Source organism: Pleurodeles waltl, chromosome 1_1 (assembly GCF_031143425.1).
Source record: "Pleurodeles waltl isolate 20211129_DDA chromosome 1_1, aPleWal1.hap1.20221129, whole genome shotgun sequence".
NCBI classification, from domain to species: domain Eukaryota; kingdom Metazoa; phylum Chordata; class Amphibia; order Caudata; family Salamandridae; genus Pleurodeles; species Pleurodeles waltl.
Window position 1 is genome coordinate 250581697 of NC_090436.1, and position 21647 is coordinate 250603343.

Below are 21647 nucleotides of genomic sequence, written 5' to 3' on the forward strand. Positions count from 1 at the left end.
GACAGTTCTTAGACGGTCAACCATGGATGCCGAGGTAGCTGCAGTGAGAAGGGTGCCTAGAGAGCTCATGGATTCATAACTCTGATCTAAGCAAGTTCATATTTTAAAGAGGAAAATTGTCAAACTGCTACACACTTACTATTGTCAATAATCAACCTTCATAAGTAGGTCTTATGTGATCTAACTTAAAGACTACCATTGTGATAACTTTCTACTGAAGAATACACTTCCATTAACGTTTCCTTGTGAACGGTTGATTGAGATGATATATACAGCCTCAAAAACGACGAAACACAATTCTCAATTCATCTTTCTCAACCAATAAACATTGTCTTTGGGATACCCTAACCCTCTAATTATCTTGCTTTTCTCTCTCAACGTCCCTGTATTACTGGCCTCATCTTACGGGTCTGCCTTCCGATCCATTCACAGGCAAACTGTTCCTGTCCTCATCCTCTCTTCAGCTTTATACCCCCCTCACCTTTTTTATCTATTCTTTTTTTGTCCCTTTGAATTGCCTAACACCACAGCCTGCTTTCCTCAAATGTTCTCTTTATTATTTCCCACTTCACCACGTCCTTTAATTGATCATACAGCTCTGTGACCTCATTTCCTCTCACCCTCCAATTGCATTCCCACACTCAAGCCTCTTACCCTTTCCTCCATAACTCTCTTCTTCTGTGCCCTCCTGTCCTTCCCCCCCCCCCCCGCTCTCATCTCCCTCTTCCCTACTCAGGTCATGGTCGAATTAGGACAGTGACCATCAAGTATAGATCCTCCTTAATCACTTTTCTACGTTTCATTTTTGCACTTTTTCCTGTTTTTTTCAACAAGCTTCTAATCCAATCAGTGTTTCATCTGTTAAGAATTATTATAAGCTTTTGTGTCCAGACCCATTAATCAGCATGTCTGAGATCTCTTTGACATCTTTTCATCCATTTGGTTACTTTAATCAATCGCTTTTCATTACACTGTGTACCTTCTTAAAATAGAATTTGTGATTTATATCGAGAGGAAATTGTGTATGATAATGCGTGTTTCTGCCACTCCTATTTTTTACTCTTTTTCATACATTTGGTTACGCTTATCTGTCTTTTTTCATTACATTGTGTACCTTCTTAAAAGTGTTATGTGTGAATCATACTGAGACGGCATTGTCTATGATAAAGCATGTTTCTTCTATTTTCTTCTCTTATTTTTCACCATTTGTATACTTTAATCAGTCTTTTTTTCATCACACTTGACTTCCACCAAGATCTTTTCATAAAAGTAGCAGTGATCCAATCACTGGATGGACTACTACTGAAGGAGTAATAGGAACGGGTATTGTTGGTAGTGTTACCGGGTATTTTCGCCTTTCTCCATTTCAGTTCACAGTGCGATTATTGTTTTCACGACTGTTTTAATGTTCTGTGTGTGCAGAAATGTGATCTGTGTCACTTGACATTGCAGAAATTTACACCTCTTTGCCCTGAGGAAGCAAAGAATTATTTATGTCGGAAAGGAAAGCTGGAAGCATGCTGGGATCCATCATTCTTAATCAGACGGTTCCTTGGACTATTGTTTATGGCCTGCAGCATGTTCTTGTAATCACATGCTAGTGGGCAATGCAAGACACAAAGGGATTACTGTTTTGTTTGGGCACTAGCTATTTTCAGCCACAAACCTTACAGTATGTAATTATGTTGTAGTTCATTTTCAATATGTTATTTTTTGCTGAGTAATTTAGTTGGGGAATCTGTGGTACTGGAAGCATTTTCACCAAAAATTCTAAACGCATATGAGAAACGTAGATTTGGAATTGCACCCATGGTGACTAGTGCTCTGGTGCCTAGTAACTCGTGGTTAGCATTTGTAACAAGCTCTGGCTTTTTTGTCAACAGCACGTGCTATAGTAAAACTCTAGAGCCCATACTTATAATAGGAAGTGAGACTCCATGTTGCAGGCCTGGCTGCTGGTATCGCTCCACTTTCCAGCTAGGGTTCGTTGCTAGTCTTCGGTTAACGGGGCTGAGAGTATGAGGGGCAGTGAGAAGTCAAGTGGTAGCACGAGTCGTAGATCTGAGGGGAGATCATGTAGATCACAACCTACTTTCTATCAGACATCATTGGAGTCATTTGAACAAAAGCAAAAGCCCAGGGTTTGGTAATAATGTAATAAGTTAATAAATTTAGTACTACTTTTGATTTGGATTAGGGATTACAATTGATGATAAAACCAGTGACCGGTTGCTAAGAGTGATAAACTCTGTGTCAAGAATAACGCAGCTATGGGTGTGCCACTAAGCTGGGGAGGGTGGGAGGAGTTATTAAGAGTTTATAGATCTGTTGGCTGTACTAAGCTGAATAAAAAGAATTACAAAACAATTACACACCTTGCATGGGGCTTTCGGCTTTTTGGCATGAGAAGAGGAAGTTCTTTTTAGGTGGTGTAAACGGTGCACAGACATTATTAGAAGAGATGCACTCGAGCAAATATCTGTCTATATATTCTTAACAATCATTCAATTATTGCACTATGTAAGGTACATAAAAAATGATCCACTTCTTCAAATATAAGCATGCTTTGTAAACATTTGGTGCACACTTTGCTGATTTTCTATCAGAACATGCATTATCATCAAACTGACCTGCACCTTCTGCTAATTGATCCCTTTTAGCATTCTCCTCCATAGATTTAATTGCCTAAAAAAGTGCGAGGCTTTTTTCCTAGAATGGCTTTACACACTTGTGCAAAATGTCCTTTTTTCCAGGTTTAAAACAAACCACTCACAACCTTGCAAAACTTAGCATTTCCTAGATGTAATTACTCCCACATTGGAAACACAGTATATCATTCTTTTCCTCACTACTCTTGGCAGAAACCATGTTAGAATTTTGTGGAACTCCAGATCTAAAAAAGCTATTTACTCCAAAATTCAAAAGTGTGTCTAGATTTTCTACACCACTGAAAAAATCAAAATTGAATATATATGTGTGACTGTAAACTGCATCTGGTGCAGGCCAAACCATAGGTTAATGTAAAGGTGCTCAGGTGTGCCTGTCAAAGACAGCTGATGCAGGCTAACCGATGACAGTAGACGCAAATCCACTTAGGAGTAATAGGAAATTTCACAACCTCCTAAAATGGCCACCACATTGCACATGAGATGAATTTATTTCAACAGTGAGTTGGGCATGTTCTATTCCTGATGGAGGAATTCCATCCCAAACAACTTAGATGGCTGCCAACACTGAGCTTGTTGTGGAGTTGCATGTCAGAACACTTACGCAGCTCCTATCACCTTCTCCCAGGAAGACACAGCCCCTTTTCCGAAAACAAATGCCCCTGAAAGCCTAGTTTGCTGGCCTACCTCCAAAGGACCTCAGAACTTCAGTTCACTCAGCAACACGGATGACAGTTTCCAGCCTGTTGACAGTGCTGTGTAAAAACTGCACTGGAGGCACAACACCAGGCAGTATCTCCCAGGAAGACACATTGAAGGTGACAGAAGCTTGTTGCTACTGGAACAGGGACATACTCTCCAAATGGTAAGTACCACAGCTTTATTCCTCCTGTCACTTCAACCACCCGGCAGCAACTGCCCACCCAAGAATGCTTCCCCCTAAGTGCTCCTCAGAGGGAACTTCCCAGTGTTCCCCACAAGGAACTTCACTTATCCCAGCCTCAAGATTCCATATCACCTCACACCCATCATTGAGCATCACTCGAGCCTAGCCTTAAACCAGTCAGCTAAAACTGCCCTTCATCTTTTCCTTACCTGAAATCTGCTCATCTCTGACTACAAAAGTGGGCAGGTATCATACTGCCCTCCATATATTTGGTTACTTTGATCACTCTTTTTTCATTAATATGTACCTTCTTAAAATGGTACTTGTGATATATATTGTCAATGATAATGCATGTTTCTGCAACTCCTATTCTTTACCCTTTTCATATATCTTTTAATTGCACTGTGTATCTTCTTAAAATTGTTATGTGTGATACATTTTGAGATGGTATTGTCTGTGATAATACTTGCTTCTGGCACTTCTATGCTGTCAGCCCCTATTGTGCGAAAAGAAGTGTTGTTGCACAGATGGTGTTGATAACTAGCATGCAAATTTAAAAACCTGGCAGCAACAAGAAGATTTTGAAGTGAGGCTTGCAGTCATTCAGTTAAATAAGATAAAGGGCAGGCCAAATTATATCAGACGTAAGATTAATAGTTATGTCCCTTGGAATCATAATTACTTTCATGAATGTGCTTACAAATATTATGTTAGAATTACATACTTTTGTTGGTATACATATGATGATACAAATGCTGGTAAACCTATATCCATTCTTTTGGAGTAGTTGGCAAAAGGAAATCAGTCCTATAAGACTACTCTTATATGTAGTTGTACATGGTTTTATAAATCAAGCTCCCTATTATTCAAAGTCCAACGAGACTACAATCCTTCTATTTTTACTAATCGTATATGAATGTTATCTAAACATTATTCTTTTATCCTCATATTTGATATTTTGGGGCTAATTTGCAAAGGTGTGTAACAATACGTAAAAGTGTATTACAATAATACTGTTACATATTCCAAAATCGGATTTTAATCTTCTTGCTTGTATTTTAACACTCAATTGTAGTTTGCAGATGTTTTTACTTATATATCTACCCCGAGCCTTAGGTTCCCAATCTGTTGGTTGCGTACATTGTGCTATTTGAGTTGGACTTTACTGAACATATCTTTGACAGTTAGTAGTTTAGTTGAATCAAGCTGTCACAAGTAGCTCAAAGGATAACTCTGAAGAAAATTAAGACATTCACATTTAGCCCGTATATTTGCTTTGTGCTCATCTTATGAGTTTCTAAGCAAAACCCATGTAGAAATATCCCCCGGTGTATTGCATTATGCTGTAAATCTGACAGATTTAAAATCCCTTAGCAACACCTGCATTAACCACTAATGTCCCACTGTTGGACCTGGCATCATTGGTGTGCTTTCCCTTGACATTTTTGCCTTCTGACCTCCTGTTTGCTGACTTCGTTTTTGCCATCTTTAGGACCCTGGGCCCTTTACTATTGCTGACCAGTGCTAAAGTGCATGTGTTCTTTCCCTAAAACATGATACAATTGGATTATCTACAATTGACATATTATTTTGCATATAAGTCCCCAGTAAAGTGCACTGCATGTGGCTAGGTCTGTAAATTAAATGCTACTGGTGGGCCTGCAGCACTGATTGTGCCACCTACTTCAGTAGCCCTTTTAGCCTGACTCAGGCCTTCCATTGCAGAGCCTGTGCGTGCAGTTTTAAACTGCCACGTCAGCTTGGGAAGTTAATCCTTTTGCAGGGCCCATACTTTTCTTTTTAATACATATAAGCCAACCCTGAGGTATGTCCTAGACAGCCCCAAGGGCAGGGTGCAGTGTATTTATAAAGTTGGACTTGTACTTTTAAGCTTTACATGTCCATGTAATGAAAAACTCTTTCATTCGTTTTTCACTTCTGCACTGCCTATTTTTCACATATGATAACATTGGGAATGCTTTATTACATTTTATAAGTGTAATGTTTAGTTGGGAAGAGATGGCACCCCCAAGTTTGGTATATCTGGAATCACAATTTAAAAGCACAACTAAAGGTGCAGTTGGGTTTTAAATTGTAAGTCAGAAAATGCCACTTTTATTAAGTTGGCATTTTCTTACTTTAGATCAGTGCCTTCTGCTTGTCTCTGAACATATGTGTGGTTGGGTGACAGCTGGGCTCTTGTGAATACCCTCCAGACAGTGACACACAAAGGGAGCTTAGGTGTCACTGAGTGGCGATCTGCTTGTTGATCGACCATCCTGGGCAGGATAGGAGGGAGGAAATGACACTTTCACCTTGATAGGCTGGGTCCTGAGCCCTCACAAAGGGCTGTATAAGTCCCTGAAGTGGGTCAGGAACCAGGGCAGGAAGGGCAGGGACTTTGTGTACTTCAAATGCCTATCTTTAAAGTCTTCCCCACTTCAAAGGCACGACTGGCTATAAGAACTGGACTTCTGACCCTATCAAATCAGTACACTTCTGGATCTCAGGACATTCTGACTCAAAGAAGGAGTGCTGCGCTGCTGAAGGGACTGTCACTCTGATGGATTTTGCTGGGCTCCTGCTTTGCTGTGCCTGCCCTGCTCCCTGCTGCCCTCCTTGCTTGGGAATGAGAAGGACTAAACTTTCTCACTCGAAAGTCACTACAAGGGCTTGTTGGCTTGCCTCCTGTTCCGAAGTCTCAGAGACATCAAAGACTTCACTGGACTCTGCTACAGCTTCTGGACTCTGCCAACTGTGAGTCCTACCCTGCCCTGGGGTGCCAGTCCAGTCCTGGGCCCTCAGAAGTGGGTTCTGCAGCTGTTTCTACAGGAATCCATGCAATCAAAAACCGCTGCATCTCTCCTCCACGCATCACCGTTGCCACTGAGGACAAAGACATTGCAGCACCAACTGTGTGGCTCAGAACAGGTACATTGCCCTCAGTCTGATGCATCGCATTTGTATCGCTGGCTGCATGGACCAACGACAACAAATCGCCTTTATCGCAAAGGATTTGGGGCCAGATGTAGCAAAGGGTTTTACCCATTCTGTGTCTATGGGGAAATTCATTTGTACATATGGCCCTTGGTGACGCACCACTGCTCGAGGACTTTGCATCGATGACTGTGCAGCTCAACGACGACGCATCCCTGACTGTACTGATCAAAACCAAAGCATTGCCTTCACATCAGATCTGCGACATTGACGCAGTCCTTCACACAAAGTACTTTTTCAGCAGGACAAGGTTGGTCCCTGTAATTGGCCTGTGCTCCATTGCAGTCGGCCTGAACTTTTGGATTTATCCCGGTCTAGCGTAACCAGATAGACTTGGTTGGCACATTAAGCTTCTAAGCACTAGATTTTCAGATATTCTTTAAAAATTCATATCTCAAATTGTACTGATTGGATTTTCATCATTTTGTTCTGGTTTTGGTCATTGAATTAAATTATGCTTTATTTTTCTAACTAAATTTTTGTGTGGTGTTTTCACTGTTTTACTGTTTTAAGTGCTGCACCAATACTTTACACATTGCTTCCTATGTTAAGCCTGCCTGCTCGTGGCAACCTACCAGATGGTGAGCAAAGGTTAGTTTATGGTGTGTATTCAACTTACCCTGACTAGTATTGTGGTTCCTGCTTGGACAGGGTGCATGCCACTGCCAACCAGAAACCCAGTGTCTAACATCATGTAAGTACTTTCATCAAAAACAAGCAGGCATATGTGGCGCCAAATAACACACCTGAACCTGCTGAAAGCAGAATATTGTACTACAGCAACTGCTGACCATTACACAAAATGCAATATTTCTACATATTTTAACTTGTGGTTTAGCACAGAGCCCTGGCAGTAAGCTATAAATACGAGGTTATGTTTGTGGTATTCGGTCTTTTTGGCTGAAAGTATGTAGTACATCGGCCCATATTATTACATATTACAGCTTCTGTGCACATACATGTATTTAAACAGAGGGGTTATCTCCATCCATTACAACCTTACCAAGTGTTATGTACATACGTATATGTTAAATTACTTTTTTTCTTATAATAAAAAGTACAAAGAATGTCCTCCTTTCAACCTTTTTCCCCATCCCTTCTTTCTCTGCCCCCTCCCAAATATTTCTAAATACTTTTCACCCCCAAACTTTCTTCTCAAAGTTCCCCTCCTTTTTTACCCACGACACCCAACAAACACGTGATCACTATTTACAAAAACAACTTTAGTTCCCCTTTCAAATCCATTCCCATCATTATATCCCTAAAGTAAACGCTACTAAACGCACAGCAAATCAAGGGCACAAACCTAACACAACTAGTACACAGAGGAATGAAAAGACACCCAACAAACACGTGATCACTATTTACAAAAACAACTTTAGTTCCCCTTTCAAATCCATTCCCATCATTATATCTCTAAAGTAAACGCTACTAAACGCACAGCAAATCAAGGGCACAAACCTAACACAACTAGTACACAAAGGAATGAAAAGAAAAAATATATATATCTAACTAATCTAACTATTAGCCTCTTACTTAGTCTCCAGAGTAGCGTGCAACTCGCCGCAGGGGGTTCAATGCCTCTTCAGGGATAGGAAGTGCTCTATAAATACAATTTGCAATTACTATAAAACACCAATGAACAGGGGATTTATTTCTTTACTATTTAGCCCATTACAAAGGATCATTAGGTACGTGCTATGTAACTTGTTTTGGAGGATACTAGTCAACAGTTACCTGTATAACATGTCCTCTAGTTATTTTGGCCAAGATAAACATGGCACAACTAGTTCAAAGCACAATGATATCTGCCAGGTCTTGCAGCCTGCTGTTAGCTGACAGTTAATCCTCAAATGGGCTTTTATTTTACCTTCCCGAAATTTCGTCTGTTCTGATTGCAATGTGCTACGAATTATATCTGAACTGCCTTTGCTGTGATTTATTATTGTCTTGTTTGCAATTTTATGCAATAAAATTTGAAGTAAATTGCACTATTCTTTTAATTAATACGTATAATTGCAGGGATGGCGTTTTGGCTGCTTCTGTTTACTTTGGCGCTTTTCTGCAACACGGTTTCTCTTTCGCCAAAAGAAGGTAAGTAGCTTTTTCATAATTATTTAATACCCCAATGGCCTTATTCCTTATTAAGGAGTGAATTACAGCTTCTGTGAAAATATATGTCCTCTGTATTTATTATTGATTGTACGTTCATGATATATTTTTAGTTCAGGATCATAGATGGCCCTGTCCTTTAGGAGATTCTAGATGATATAAATCAGATAATACACAGTGGACTTGTTATAAGTTGACCTAGCCATTGTCCATGAAGTGAATGTGTTTATATTCGGTTTATTTAGCCAAACCAGGTGGGATGAACTGAACCGTGCTGCTCTAAAACATGGCTAAAGACATTGGAAAAGCCAATAGCTCTCGTATGGGAAATACCTGTTGGCTTTGTCAGTGCCTGTTTTCATTGTTTCGAACATAAATAGTGAAAACCTGGGAGTGACTGTAAAGGAAAGCAACATGTTGCAGCTTACATAGACTTTGTCATTGTTTCCTGTATTGACATTAATATATTTCATATTTTTTAAAGAAATCATTCTCCATCTTTTCCTTGCCTCACGCCATTCAAATAGAAAACTGAAATGACTGCCCCCAGTGGGTTGAGGTGCATTAAGAGAGGGAATTTCCCCTTTGCAAAAGATGTAAACCAGTGGTTCCCAATCTGTGGTCCGGGGACCCCTGGGGGTCCGCAAAGCCTTCTCAGGGGGTCCGCGACTGCTTAGAAAATTAAAAAATATTAAGAAATATTGAAAATTAGGTCCTGAACTTCCAGTAATGACTCATTGGGTGGTCCCCGGATTCCAATGATGATTCAGTGGGGGTCCCTGGGTTCAATTAATGATAAAGTGGAGGTCCACAGAAGTCAAAAGGTTGGGAACCACTGCTGTAAACTCTCCCTTCCCTCCGCTGATATGATCAGGATCTCAGGGAGGCCAGTGACACACCCGCAGAAGAGCGCGAGAGAATGCGAGTGTGTATGTCTGTCTATCTCTTCCTGAGTGTTTGTAGTGCACAGTGGATTTAGGGTCTGAATGAAGGCAATGGCAAAAGGTGCTAGGGTTTGGGCAAGTAGCCAAGTGTGGAGCCAGTTTAGTAACGTCTCACAATATTATAGTATAAAACACGTAAGTGTGTGATAAAACATTTGCCTGCTACTTCAAATGATTTAGAGGCATATGTACGAACACATTTTCCCATAGACACAGAATGGGTAAAACCCTTTGCTACATCTGGCCCTTAGTTCTTCAACTGGTCGTTCTCGGTTTATAAATCATTAGCAAGGAATGTGTGTACAGGTGCAGTGGGGCACCAATGGAAGCAGATTATATTAAAGGCAGGCTACCGCCACAACCGGGGCTTTCACTCCCCTTTGACCAGGGACTTGCAGTTTGTCTCTCACTTAAACTGCTCGTTAGCGGTCGAGAAACTCGCGCAATGCTTTTAGGGTGTTTCTCCCCTCAGTAAACCAACCAAAGAAATTGAAAGAGGCCCATTGCATATGACTGTGGAAATTTGAAATGATAAAAAACTGTTGTTAGCCGACAGGTGTGAGGTACTTTGGGGGCTGGAGAAGAAAGCAGGCAAAAGGTGGGGGGAGGGTGGATTTTGCAACGCTCTCAACCCATACTACAAACTGAACCCAGTTATGCGCAGGGCAGGAGATTCCCCAAAATGGAGTTGTTGAAATCAGATTTCAACTAAACATCCTATAAAGGCTAGGCATCTGATGGTGTAATAACCATTGGTAGCCTCTGCTTATTAATCCCGTGACACTGAGCCCACCTTGACTGTTGTGAATGTATATTAACTATTTCATGAATCTTCCATATACCAGAATGATGGCTTTGGCCAAAATATATAGATCAGATGTTTTTCGCTCAGTCGTAGTGCTTCTAGAACTTCTTCCGGGATGGTTAATCATTGGCATCTGTTTTAGGAGGGTTCCTGCATCCTGGAAATGCTTACATGGAAGTGCACTGTATCTGGGTGCATGCACTAAAAATCTTATTTCCTAAGAGTTCTGACCATAGCATTTATCTAGGGTTCTCATCCCTTCTTGCCACATTTGTCTTATAAGAAAGAGCCCACTCTTTCTTCCTAAATACTTTTTTTTCCAGTGACTCCCCTTATCCGTCCCTCTTGTACAGCCTCTAATTTTTGTATGCTGACTGTCCTGGTGCCCCGTCATACCGTACCGTGGACAGTCGTCCCATGCTTAACTGACATGCAGTCTCCGCGAGGGATGAGAAGTCAAATTAATCTGCTGGTCACTTTCTTTGTCCTTGCCCAACCGACTCCACCCGCACCCCCCCCCCCCCCCCCCCCCCCAGTCCCCCTTCCCCTTTGATAAACTGTCACCTTTTGGCCATTCAAACCGGAAATGTAGATAGACTCTTTCCAAATTTACTGATGAGAAACTCGCAATTTCGAACTATACTTTTAGAGTGTTAAAGCTCTAAAAATAGACCCACATGGTCAGGAAGGTTAGGCTTTGAATGCTGAAGCCTGACTGGTTAACAAATTGTTCACTGAAACAGTCAGACAATGGCCAGACTGACCACTCTGCCTCTGTGACCTTTTCTCTAGTAGGCTGCAGGATAAGGAACTGCTTTCAGAACTAGTTGCCTTGCAACGACTCAGCAATGAAAGCCCCTTCCTACCCCATGTTAGTCGCGTCTCCTGGTGTGGGGATGGTTTGAGCATTCTTGTCATGGCTGATTTTGGTTTCCAGTTTGGTCTTGAACCATAGCATCCTAAAAGACGTTTTAATTGCCAGTGCATTCGCTCAGTCACGATTAACGGGCTATTTTATTATAACCCTAGAGCTCCGAAATTCATTTCATGTTGTGAGCAAGCATTCGGTTTGCACCGTACAATCCAGCCCCTGAACCTGCTGGTTATTTTTCTTTCTCCACGAATACATTGACTACCACATACCTCGCCAACCCATTCTATAGATAAACATTTTGGGTTATCTTTGCATAAGGTTAACTCTTTGTTGAGTCAAGCTTGGGTGAGTTCGCTTGTGCTCCCATTTTTCACAAGATGTAGATTTTAGAAGCAGAAAGGTGGTTGAATAACACCCCAGTGCCGGATTTTTTGGACGCTGTATTCCCTTCTCCGTTAGAAAGCCGTGGCAGCGACTCTAGCTCAGATCAGATGTTCTCCGAAGCGACGTCTACCTGCTGCTCTGTTACAAACACACTGGCAGCGGTCCACGTGGCACCCTGCCATGCTGCACCTGGTATTATGGCATTACTTTAAAAGGATGCAGGTCAAGGTAATGATCTGAATCATTAACCTGGATGTCTGCAGGCAGCAAACCTCACTCCTATTCACCACACCGTGCAAGAGAAAGTCAAGCGGCCTGTCCCTGAAAACAGAGCTATTGATGTTTTTTGAGTGTAATTAAAAATATATTTGGCCCAGCCTGGTGGGAATCAATCTGGTAACTTCATGTTCATTTTAACGTCAATGATTTTATTGAATAAGCGTATGGCTATAAAATACGTTCTTCACATTATCTATGTGCCAGTCTGTAAAATGGCAATTACTAAACGTATATTTCGTTTATATTCTCATTGATTTATTTTTATAACGTGTAATGCCAGGGATCTAGCTTTTAAGCCCACAAATATATCTGCAAATACATAAAGCATACACAGTATATGTACAGGAATGCACTTACTGCTCGTGCAGTTCCCCAAAAGTATACATGCCAGTTTTAAAAAGTCTAAACATGTTGAATACAATCAATTATTAATAGTCAGTTACATACCCTAAGGGATTGACTGACCTCGGTCCGCTAAAAGAGAGCATGCCTAAATGGTGCAGTAGATCTGTGCCAGGATATCCCTGCTGGTGGTAGGGCGCTTTACAACTACACACAGCATAACAATGGATGTATTGTTTAATGCAATGGATGAAGGTGATTGCAATAATTAGAACAATAATTTCGGCAAGACTGAGTCAGAAGCTTTTGTGAAATAATAAATATATGTCCACTCTGAGTAGATTTCTAACTTTTTGGGTAATCATAGGCAGCTCCAAGTGTACCTGTGTAAATTTGCACAAGTCCCGGATTACCTAGGATTTCCTCATCGAGTAGTATCACACTGTGAACATCAGAATGTTTGGAAGATATGTGCTTTTGCTTGTTTTTTTTTCTAAACAAAATATTTCTTCCTCTGGATAACCCCTGTTTCCTACACTCCAATGAAATATGGGAATGTCCATTCTCTTTCCCACCCAAGAAAACAACTTGTTGCCTTCTGTAGAGTAGTTGTATGTTACGTTATGCAGATTTGTAGAGTGCACTATCACCAAGGAGGGTATCCTGGAGCTGAGCAGGTGTTTCTCTAGGCACACCTAGGGCCTAGTGGGACTACTCTCCAGGTTCGTGCAGATTCAAGAAGTGAGTAGGAGGCTCATGTGTAGCGGCAGGAGCGATGTAAGAGAAGTCTTGAGCACTAAATCTAATTTTATGCATTTGTGGGAAATCTGCAAGTTATAGTCTGGACGAGCAGAGGTGTCTGGAAGTTTTGTGAAAGCAAATGCGATTGTTGAGGTATGCTGTGCTAGTGTTATGTAGTGCCTTGAAAGTGTAGGTGAGGAGTTTGGAATTGTTCTCATTTGTGAATGGGAAGTCAGTGCAGCTCCTTCAGGGGTGGTGTGATGAGCTTTCGGAGTGGGAGGTTGATTCTTCCCGCAAATTCCAAATTTTCTGCAGCCTTCTGTTGAGTTTTTTTTGTTGCAACGGGTTCTGGGTGCTGATCAGGTGCCTTTTGAAAATCTTCCTCAGCATCTTCAGGGTGTTGAAGCATGATACGATGGCGGAATTGACTTCAGCGATCATGTCAAGTTTGCTGTTGATGATGATCCTGATGTTCTTGGCGAGGGTGGTGGGTGTCAGTCCTAGCTCTGTTGGCCAACAGGTGGAGTCCCTCACAGATGAGGTCATAGGCGTCCAAAGTGTATGGCGTCAGGCAGACTGACTGGGTCCTTCCAGTAAGGAAGGAGCAGATCCATAAGAGTGCAGATCCTTGGATTCTGATGTCATGTAGACACTGGATGATGATTGGGTGGGAGACTGTGTCAAATGGTGCAGAGACGCCCAGGAGGATGAGGGTCACCAGGTCTCCTCTATCCAGATTCATGCAGATGTCATCCATGGCATGAGTGCTGTGGTTGGGTCTGAAATTAGACTGAGCGACATGATGGGAAATCCAGTGGTGTCATTTCCTCTGCAGATGGATGATGGAAATATGTATGTATGTATGTATGTATATAGGTGGTCTTACCTGGCTGAGTCGTGCTACAAAGCTTCAAACATTTTGCAGTAGATGGAGGGTACACATGGGGGTATAATCAAGGCAGGGGAATACTAGAGGATGTGATTTAAGAAAAAAGAAACATGATAGTGGGAGTGTGGAGGCAGAGCGTTAGCAATAGCGATTACATAGCAGGATCATAGGTTTTAGGAGGGATTTTCAGAATAGTTCTCAGCTGAGGGGTTACTCCCCAACATGTTTCCAAGGTGAGAAAAGATACGGTTAATATTTGTGAATACTATCATACTTAGTTTGTGAGTGATCCAAGCATATTGCATTGCTTCCCCATCACACCCCAATCCTACTTCAACCCCAAATATAGGACTGCTACAAATCCAGCAGATTTCTAACAGATTTTCTGCATACTAAATTCAATATACAGCTGGAAATGTTCTTAGAACTATAATCTTTAAACATAGATTTCAGAATTTATGCTCCGTTTTACTTTTTTTTGGCAACTTGTTGGAGGTTTATGTGTGTAAGTTAGGGAATTGGCACTTAAAAAGTTTTGGAAATGGGCCTATATATTAACATTGGTGTTGATGACTGTGTTAATCAGCACACCTTGTTTTAGTAAAATATTGCGCTATACAGAATTTTTGACTATTTACCAATATCATAGTTTCTTCAGCTGGTTTGTTTTTTTATTTTTATGACTAAAGATGCATTTATTTTACTTAGATAATTTTATAGAGCACAAACGAGGCCATAGGGTATCAGAGTGATGTACAGAGAGAACCCCCCCATCGTATGATAGCACAGATAACAACACATACGATATGATCAAAGGAAAGTTAAATGTACACAAATAATGTACAGTACATAAACAAACACCAGTCAGATAGATGGAGTTTTGCTGACTGCTGAGCATGACTCTTTAAAGGCTGGGCTGCGCTTTCTGTTAGAAGATGCCTGTGTGTCAGGCTCCATAAATAATCCAGTATGGGTCAGACTAGGACAGGGAGAGAATAAGCGAGAAACCATCACTGGTTATTGGCACACCTTACACTCAAACTCAGGTACTCGTGTTCCAATGCCAAATTCTGTGTGCAGAAATTCACAGAACACATCCGTCCTTGTTTACCACGATGGTGCAATTGTATCCATTGCCCTCCAGTAACTTTCCTCCAGGACTTTGGGCTGCTTAGCAGAATTAATTATTTTTTCTGTCTAGCTGATGTACTATCATTTAAAGCTATTACGCTCCATTCATCAAGCACAACGTTTTGCCTAAAATCTGTTTTTCTAAGTCTGTTTTATAAAATCTGATATCGCAACTAGAAAATGTTTTAAATTGTGACTGTGTGTTGAAAAAAAAAGTTGGAGAAGGAATGTGTTTAATGTTTTAATAATCAAGTAAGCATATTCGTGCCGATTCACAAACGCATTAGTTCTTGAAAGTAGTAATCATATAGTACTATTTTACATACTCTTGCATGCCTTTGTGAATCTATCCGAAACATTCAACTCACTGAGAGTAAAAGTGTGAAGAAAGTACTAATTGTATACAACTATTCCCTCATTATATCAATGTTGCTTCCATTTTTGATGGCTTTGGGCGGATTCACAAAGGCATTTTAGATTATATAAAATATTATAAAATACATATAGCAAAATGGCATTGGGAACAGGCCCTAAATAATCTGATAAGGGACTAGACCTCAGCAGTAAGGGAACTTTGCTCATCTGGAACTCCCAGTGTCATCTTAATGATTTTGGGGACCCTGTTCACAACAACTTGGAATTTTATTAACCATTTCTGCTAATTTAATACTCGTGAAGCCAAACAATATTCATTGTGTGTTAAAGGTTGAGATAAAAAAATAGAGATCATATGGAGAAAATGTTCACTTTACTAGGGGTCCTGTGGAAGGCAATAGCCCACTTTGGCCATACCTTAAAACATCTCTTGGAGATCCTATTTCATCACAGCCCGCCTACAAGGCTGAAAGTCTTAAATAGCCATAACCATGCTGCTGCTTAATTTGTAAAGGAATAAGTGCCAGGACGGGTTGAAGCCTGCGCCCTGCACTATTGAATGTTGAGGTACTGTATGCCAAGAATGTGTTCTCTTGATTATAACAATTCATGCATCTTTCATCCACCACCAGACAATCCCTGCCCTTTTATCTCACTCTTGCAGGTTTCTGCTTTCTCCTTTTGTCACTGTTTTTCTGTCTTACTCTTGCTTCTTCTTTGCCGCTTTTGTGTTTTTCTCCTCTTGCTTTGGGCCACATTATGAGGGAGAAACATAAATGCCGGTCCCCAAAAGGTAGTTCTGGTGGGCACCACCTGCAACCACCAGTTCCAATTGAGGAGTGCCTTCTACAAAATATTCGTCATAAATGCATCACCCACTGTACAATGTTTTCAAATGTGTGAAGATGTATCTATAAAAAGAACAAGGCATCATACAGCCCAGTTGGCACACACATGAAATCCGTGTTTACTCTTTGGCAGTTAGATATACCATATTTGATAACTTTCTACTACATGTGTCATATGATGTTCTTACTCGTCTATTACAACCACTTGTTGTTGCACATCCCTCATATGTTAAAATTCAACTTATACCATATTATCCAATAACACTTACATAATTTGTACGTGCTGCCAACATCTGCTTCTACCCTTTATTGTTACACCTCTCACTGGCTCTGTAAATTTACTGGCAGCTCTACCCTGATGCTTTGTTGCCAGATAAGCCTGTTTTTTTACCTTCTTCTTTACCCTCATTTCGCCTGGTCTCATAATTTCCATTACGCTGTCTCTGACCACACGAAAGCCTAACCACAAAATTGCCAGTCACTTTCCATATTTTGATAGACTCAGCAATACTAAATCCAAATGCAACTGTGGAAAAAGTCCTTGTGGCTGCAATGGCTGCAAGTTCTCTATAGAAGGCACCACTCGAATCCAAAATTGATGTAACTGTCTCTCTCTATTCAATTAATCTCATGGTTTATTAGCCTGTGTTATAGAGTATGCTAATTTGATGGTATAGTAGTCTGTGTTATATAAACAATAAAAAGACGTTAGTATTGTATTGTATTGCAATCGTATTTATATAGCGCTTACTACCCCTGACGAGGCGTCGAAGCGCTTTTTGATGAGTAGCACGCTACTCCGGAACCCAACAAGAATTAGTGATGGATTAGTATTGTTAAATAATGAGTACAGTTTTAATATTATTATGAGTTAATTTGAAGCCCATCTCCTCTTCCCAAATAGATGCTGTTGGGAAATAGTTTTTTCACTTGGCTATATCTTTGGCACTGTGTGACGAATCTTCATGAAATTTTCCAAAAACAAGTGTCTTCTTGGGTCTTATTGTACATGGAAAGTTTCAGGGTGATCCGTCAAGCGGAGGCCAAGAAAAAAAGTGTTGGGGGGTAAAAAAAAGTGAGTTTCTGATGTTAATTCCCATAGAGATTGTAGATACGACTACAGCAGAAAGGTAGCTCTTGGTCCAGAAAGCACACTTTTTGTTATTTGGTGTAAATCCGTTAAGTAATTTTTGAAATAATAAAGGAAATCCAAATTTCTATATATAGGTGCGCAAATAATTCACAACTAATCCATATCACTTGCAGAGATCTGATTGACTGTCAACATTTCAACCAGGAAGTGTTGGCAGCCATTTTGGTACCTGGACTCAGCAGAGTCCCAAACAAAAACATAAAAAATGAAGAAAAGGGGGCAGGGTAAATACCCTGATCCCCTAGCATTGAAGTTAGGGTCCCCTTGGGCCAACACCAAGGCAAAAAATCCTATGTTTTTAAAATTTAGCTGTGAATTCGCAAAATTGCATTAAAAAAAAAAAAGAAAGAAAAGTGCTGGCTCCCGCACTTGTTTGTATTTTAATCTCTGGATGGACCAGATCCTGTGGGGGGTATATTTTAACATAAATTATGAGTGAATCAATTGTAAATACCTAAACATAAAGAATTAAAAAAACATTCATCCTCACCGTTCATTCACAAACCTCTGTTTTTGGCGTGTTAGGATTGTGCCCATGATGCTTGTCGGCCCTTTAATTATGGCCAATGATCCGGAAAAAAAGTGTGCTCAGGAGGCCCAGGAGAACAGAATTGATTAATGATGACTGACTAAACTCTGGCCTAACAAGTATGTTCAGCAAATATATGAATAAGGAATTCCTCTCACAGCACGACCTTTGCTTTTAAACTACCACAATATATCCTTATTCTATTCTAGTTCGTTTCATAGAAAGTTATTTAAACTGCGTAGGTGATAAAATAGGAAGATATACTGTGCGGCTTCTACGAGGCAATGAAGGCAGATGCTACAAGTGCAGATTAATTTTCACCTAACCTGCATATTCATCTCCAGGCGCAGGTGGGTGCGCGTGCTCCCTTTTAAGTAGTGGGAGGATATGGTACAAGCCCGTTTCCTTAGCATGATACGGATGACAGCTCGCGCTCTGCTCCGGCCAGCAGCCTGCTAGAGGTTGAAAGGCCATAGCAGGGAAACTCCCTGGAGGATCTAATTAGTGACCTCTAACATGACACTTACTTAACTCTAAGGCCGCAGCGTTAGGGCCAAAAAACAGCAAATTGCTACTAAGTCCATGCAGAAAGTAAGTGTGAAATGAATATTATTGGCTGTTGCATCGTTAATTGTGTTTAAAAAATAAAAGGCGTGATAGAAACTTAATTTCCTGTAGATGTGCTTTTCCACTGTGGTCTAACAGCTAAGGATTTTAAAAACTCTGTAATCCATACTCTACAAAGTCATAAGCTGCAAGTAAAGAACAGTTTGGAAAAAAAGAACAGTAAAGGGACTTCTGGCAGGACAACCATGAAATGACAACGTCAAAAGGCAGGACCTTAAAAATCAGCATTGATAAAATATTTGAATTTCGACCAAAGGTAGCGCTGCAGAGAAAATGCAAGCAGCCAATGTCCCTGCAGGGACCGAGTCACAAAGATTACAGCCAGCAGCAATGCGAGGGTTACAGGGGCCAAAAGCAATAATTAATTTCTCTCCTTATGATTTCTCTCTCTTCCAGGGAAGTACCACATTTCATTTGACTGCTGCATAGCAAACTCTTTAATGCCTCTTGTGGGTGGCTCCCTACTATGGCTGCAACCCCAGAATAGGCCTCAGTCTGGGCGAGAATATCAAACATTTCTACCCTTAACCGCCTGTCTAGCATCCACACAAATTTCAGACTTGCATGGTAGTCTCTGTAATACTTAAAAAAAAAAAACATAACTATTGTGAATTCCCAGGCGTACTCACATGCGTAAACGTTCACAAAATCTACAATTCTGCATATAGAAATGTAAAACATACATATAATTGCACTGTTTAAGTTTTAATATTTGTTTCCCTTAAAACCACTCATAATCATGAGTTTGTAGATGCCCTGCTGCTTTGTAGTGCCCTGTACTAGAATGCCCACATTTAACCAACGTGAGCAGATTCACTCTGATAGAAAACGGTGGCACACTAGCATAGTTTTAAGTATGAATTAATCCATTTACAACTTTAAATTTAAACCTTGTTAATCAATGGTGTGAATCTGCATACGTACATTAATTACACCAACCTGTCCCATTTATGACTAGATACAAACCTTTGTGAATTAAGCTCTAAAAGGGAAAAGAACCGACCTGCACAGCACGTTCAATATAGGATTCATTCTCTACACAAGTAAGTACTGTTAGAATTCATCTGTATGCATATTCTAGATTAAATGGAAACGTAAATGATCAGCTTTTTATACACCTTTTTTAATATATATTTCACTAACGTGAAAGAGGGGGTGGAGTGATGTGCCACATTCACATAATGTGAGCAATTGGATGGCTTTAGAACTCAGGTCTTTTAGTTCCAACACAAAGAGTCAAACTACTAGAATACATTTCCCATACAAAATAACTTATCATGGGTGTTGCTGAAGCCCCACTGATTGGGAAAAAACTCTTGAAAACGTCAGTTATACTGCCTGTATGATGAAGGTGATGTGCGAATGAGGAAACCATACTAGCTGACCAAATGAGCACACCTGCTGTGTTCTCTTAAGTTGAGTAGCAGAATTTGAACCCCTGAGCGATCTACCCCTGAGCTGGGCATCATCTAGCACACGTTTGGTAGGGCTCTTGTGAAAAGTTAAATATGCTGCACTCAGTCATATAGTTAGAGTTATGTCAAGTAACTATAACACGTGCCCCAAGGTAACTATAACTTGCGCCCTTCCCATGCACAGCTAATTACCCCACATATTACATCATTAATTACTTCTTCTATGGCATCATTGATATTATCACTGCAAAATTTGCAATAAAATTATTGATGAGAAAACTGTCCATAGCAGGGGCTCGAGTAATAGTTGCATGAAATAACTCTAACTATAACTGCTAAAGATCTATAGTTTTGTGTGTGTAAATTCATCCCTGTAAACTTTGTTCTTTTTTTTTTTAACTTAAGCCTGAAGCCATATAACTTCCTGGGGATCCCCAGTGCCGGCTCCTTCTACCTCTCGAGGTGCCCACCCTCAGGAGGTAGCTGATTGCTTTTTTCAAGCAAAAGCAAACATTCCGCTTTCAGCAAGTCAGAGTTTTGAAAATGCTCTTGCTTGCTGTTAGCAGAGTTTTCATCTCTTTCCCTACCAGCTAACATGAAAGAGATTAAAACATTGCTGCCGCATGCAGGGAGCTGCAGTTTGCAGCAGCTCCCTGCATGCAAGAGTAATGCCTGCAGGAGACCGGAGATGGCTGGGACAGTGGGGGAGTTCAGGCTTCCACCGCAGTACCCATAACTTTAGAGTGGGTGTCTTGGGCACCCAAGAACATTTAGCCAGGCCCCAGAGGATGGGTTCCCTGGGGCCAATATTGGCCACGGACCCCACTTCCTTTTAAAAAAAATAATATTTGGGCTTAGGAGGTGGTGGTCCCTGGAGGGTTCCTTGCACCCCCCATAAATTATTTAAAAATAGCCCCGGGGGTCCATGCAGCCCCCCATATTGTTTTAAAATGTACCCCAGGGAGGTAGTGGTCCACAGGGCCCCGGGGGGTGTCCCTGTGCATCTCCACTCATATTTTTAGGGTCTCGCATGCGCTAGCGCATGCGTATCACTAGCGAGACGCTTTAGGTATTAGAAAAGGGCTCGGAGCCCCGTCGATGTCACGTCAGTGTCTTTCATTGGCAAGTTGGCTTGCCTGTTAGAATCTGCTTCTTTTTATTAGTGGAAGGTACGCATACGTCATGCCTTTTCCTTGGTTAGCCCTCCTCGAGCGCAGCGATCAAGTGCGGAAAACATGTGAGGCACGCTGGGGTTGTGGACTACTTTTTCTCAGTTTTCTGAGCACGATCTCGCTGGGCAGAAGTCGAGCGCTTCGTTAATTGCACTTTTGCCAGTAAACTGTACAGCTTTTAATGCAGGGAAAATCCGGTTGGGAGTTTACAACTGTGAACAGCTGTAACTCCAACAAATGCGAGACCCTAGTGCATTGCAAATGCTTGTTTTAATGTTGTCCCAGGGAAGTGGTGGTCTCTGGGGGGAGAGGTTGGGGAGGGGGATCTATATGTAGTCCAGGGGAGGTGGTGGTCCCATGGGGCTGTGAGGGTCCGCTTGCCCCCCAATATATTTATTTAACGTTGCCCTGGGGAGGTGGTGGTACCTGGGGCCCGAGGGGCGTTTGCATGACCCCCCCCATAATTTTTATTAGGTAG

At 41.1% G+C, this 21647-nt stretch overlaps 1 protein-coding gene across 4 annotated transcripts in view; it reads left to right on the top strand.

The window, feature by feature from the left end:
• The window catches only part of GHR (growth hormone receptor), an 820074-nt gene that overhangs the window by 516840 nt on the left and 281587 nt on the right, over window positions 1–21647 (top strand). For all 4 annotated transcript variants that reach the window (XM_069221472.1, XM_069221475.1, XM_069221483.1 and 1 more), the window contains one exon: window positions 8572–8643. In XM_069221472.1, coding sequence (XP_069077573.1) covers window positions 8574–8643 — 70 coding nt within the window. In that variant the 5' untranslated portion in view covers window positions 8572–8573. The remainder of the gene's footprint in view (window positions 1–8571; window positions 8644–21647) is intronic.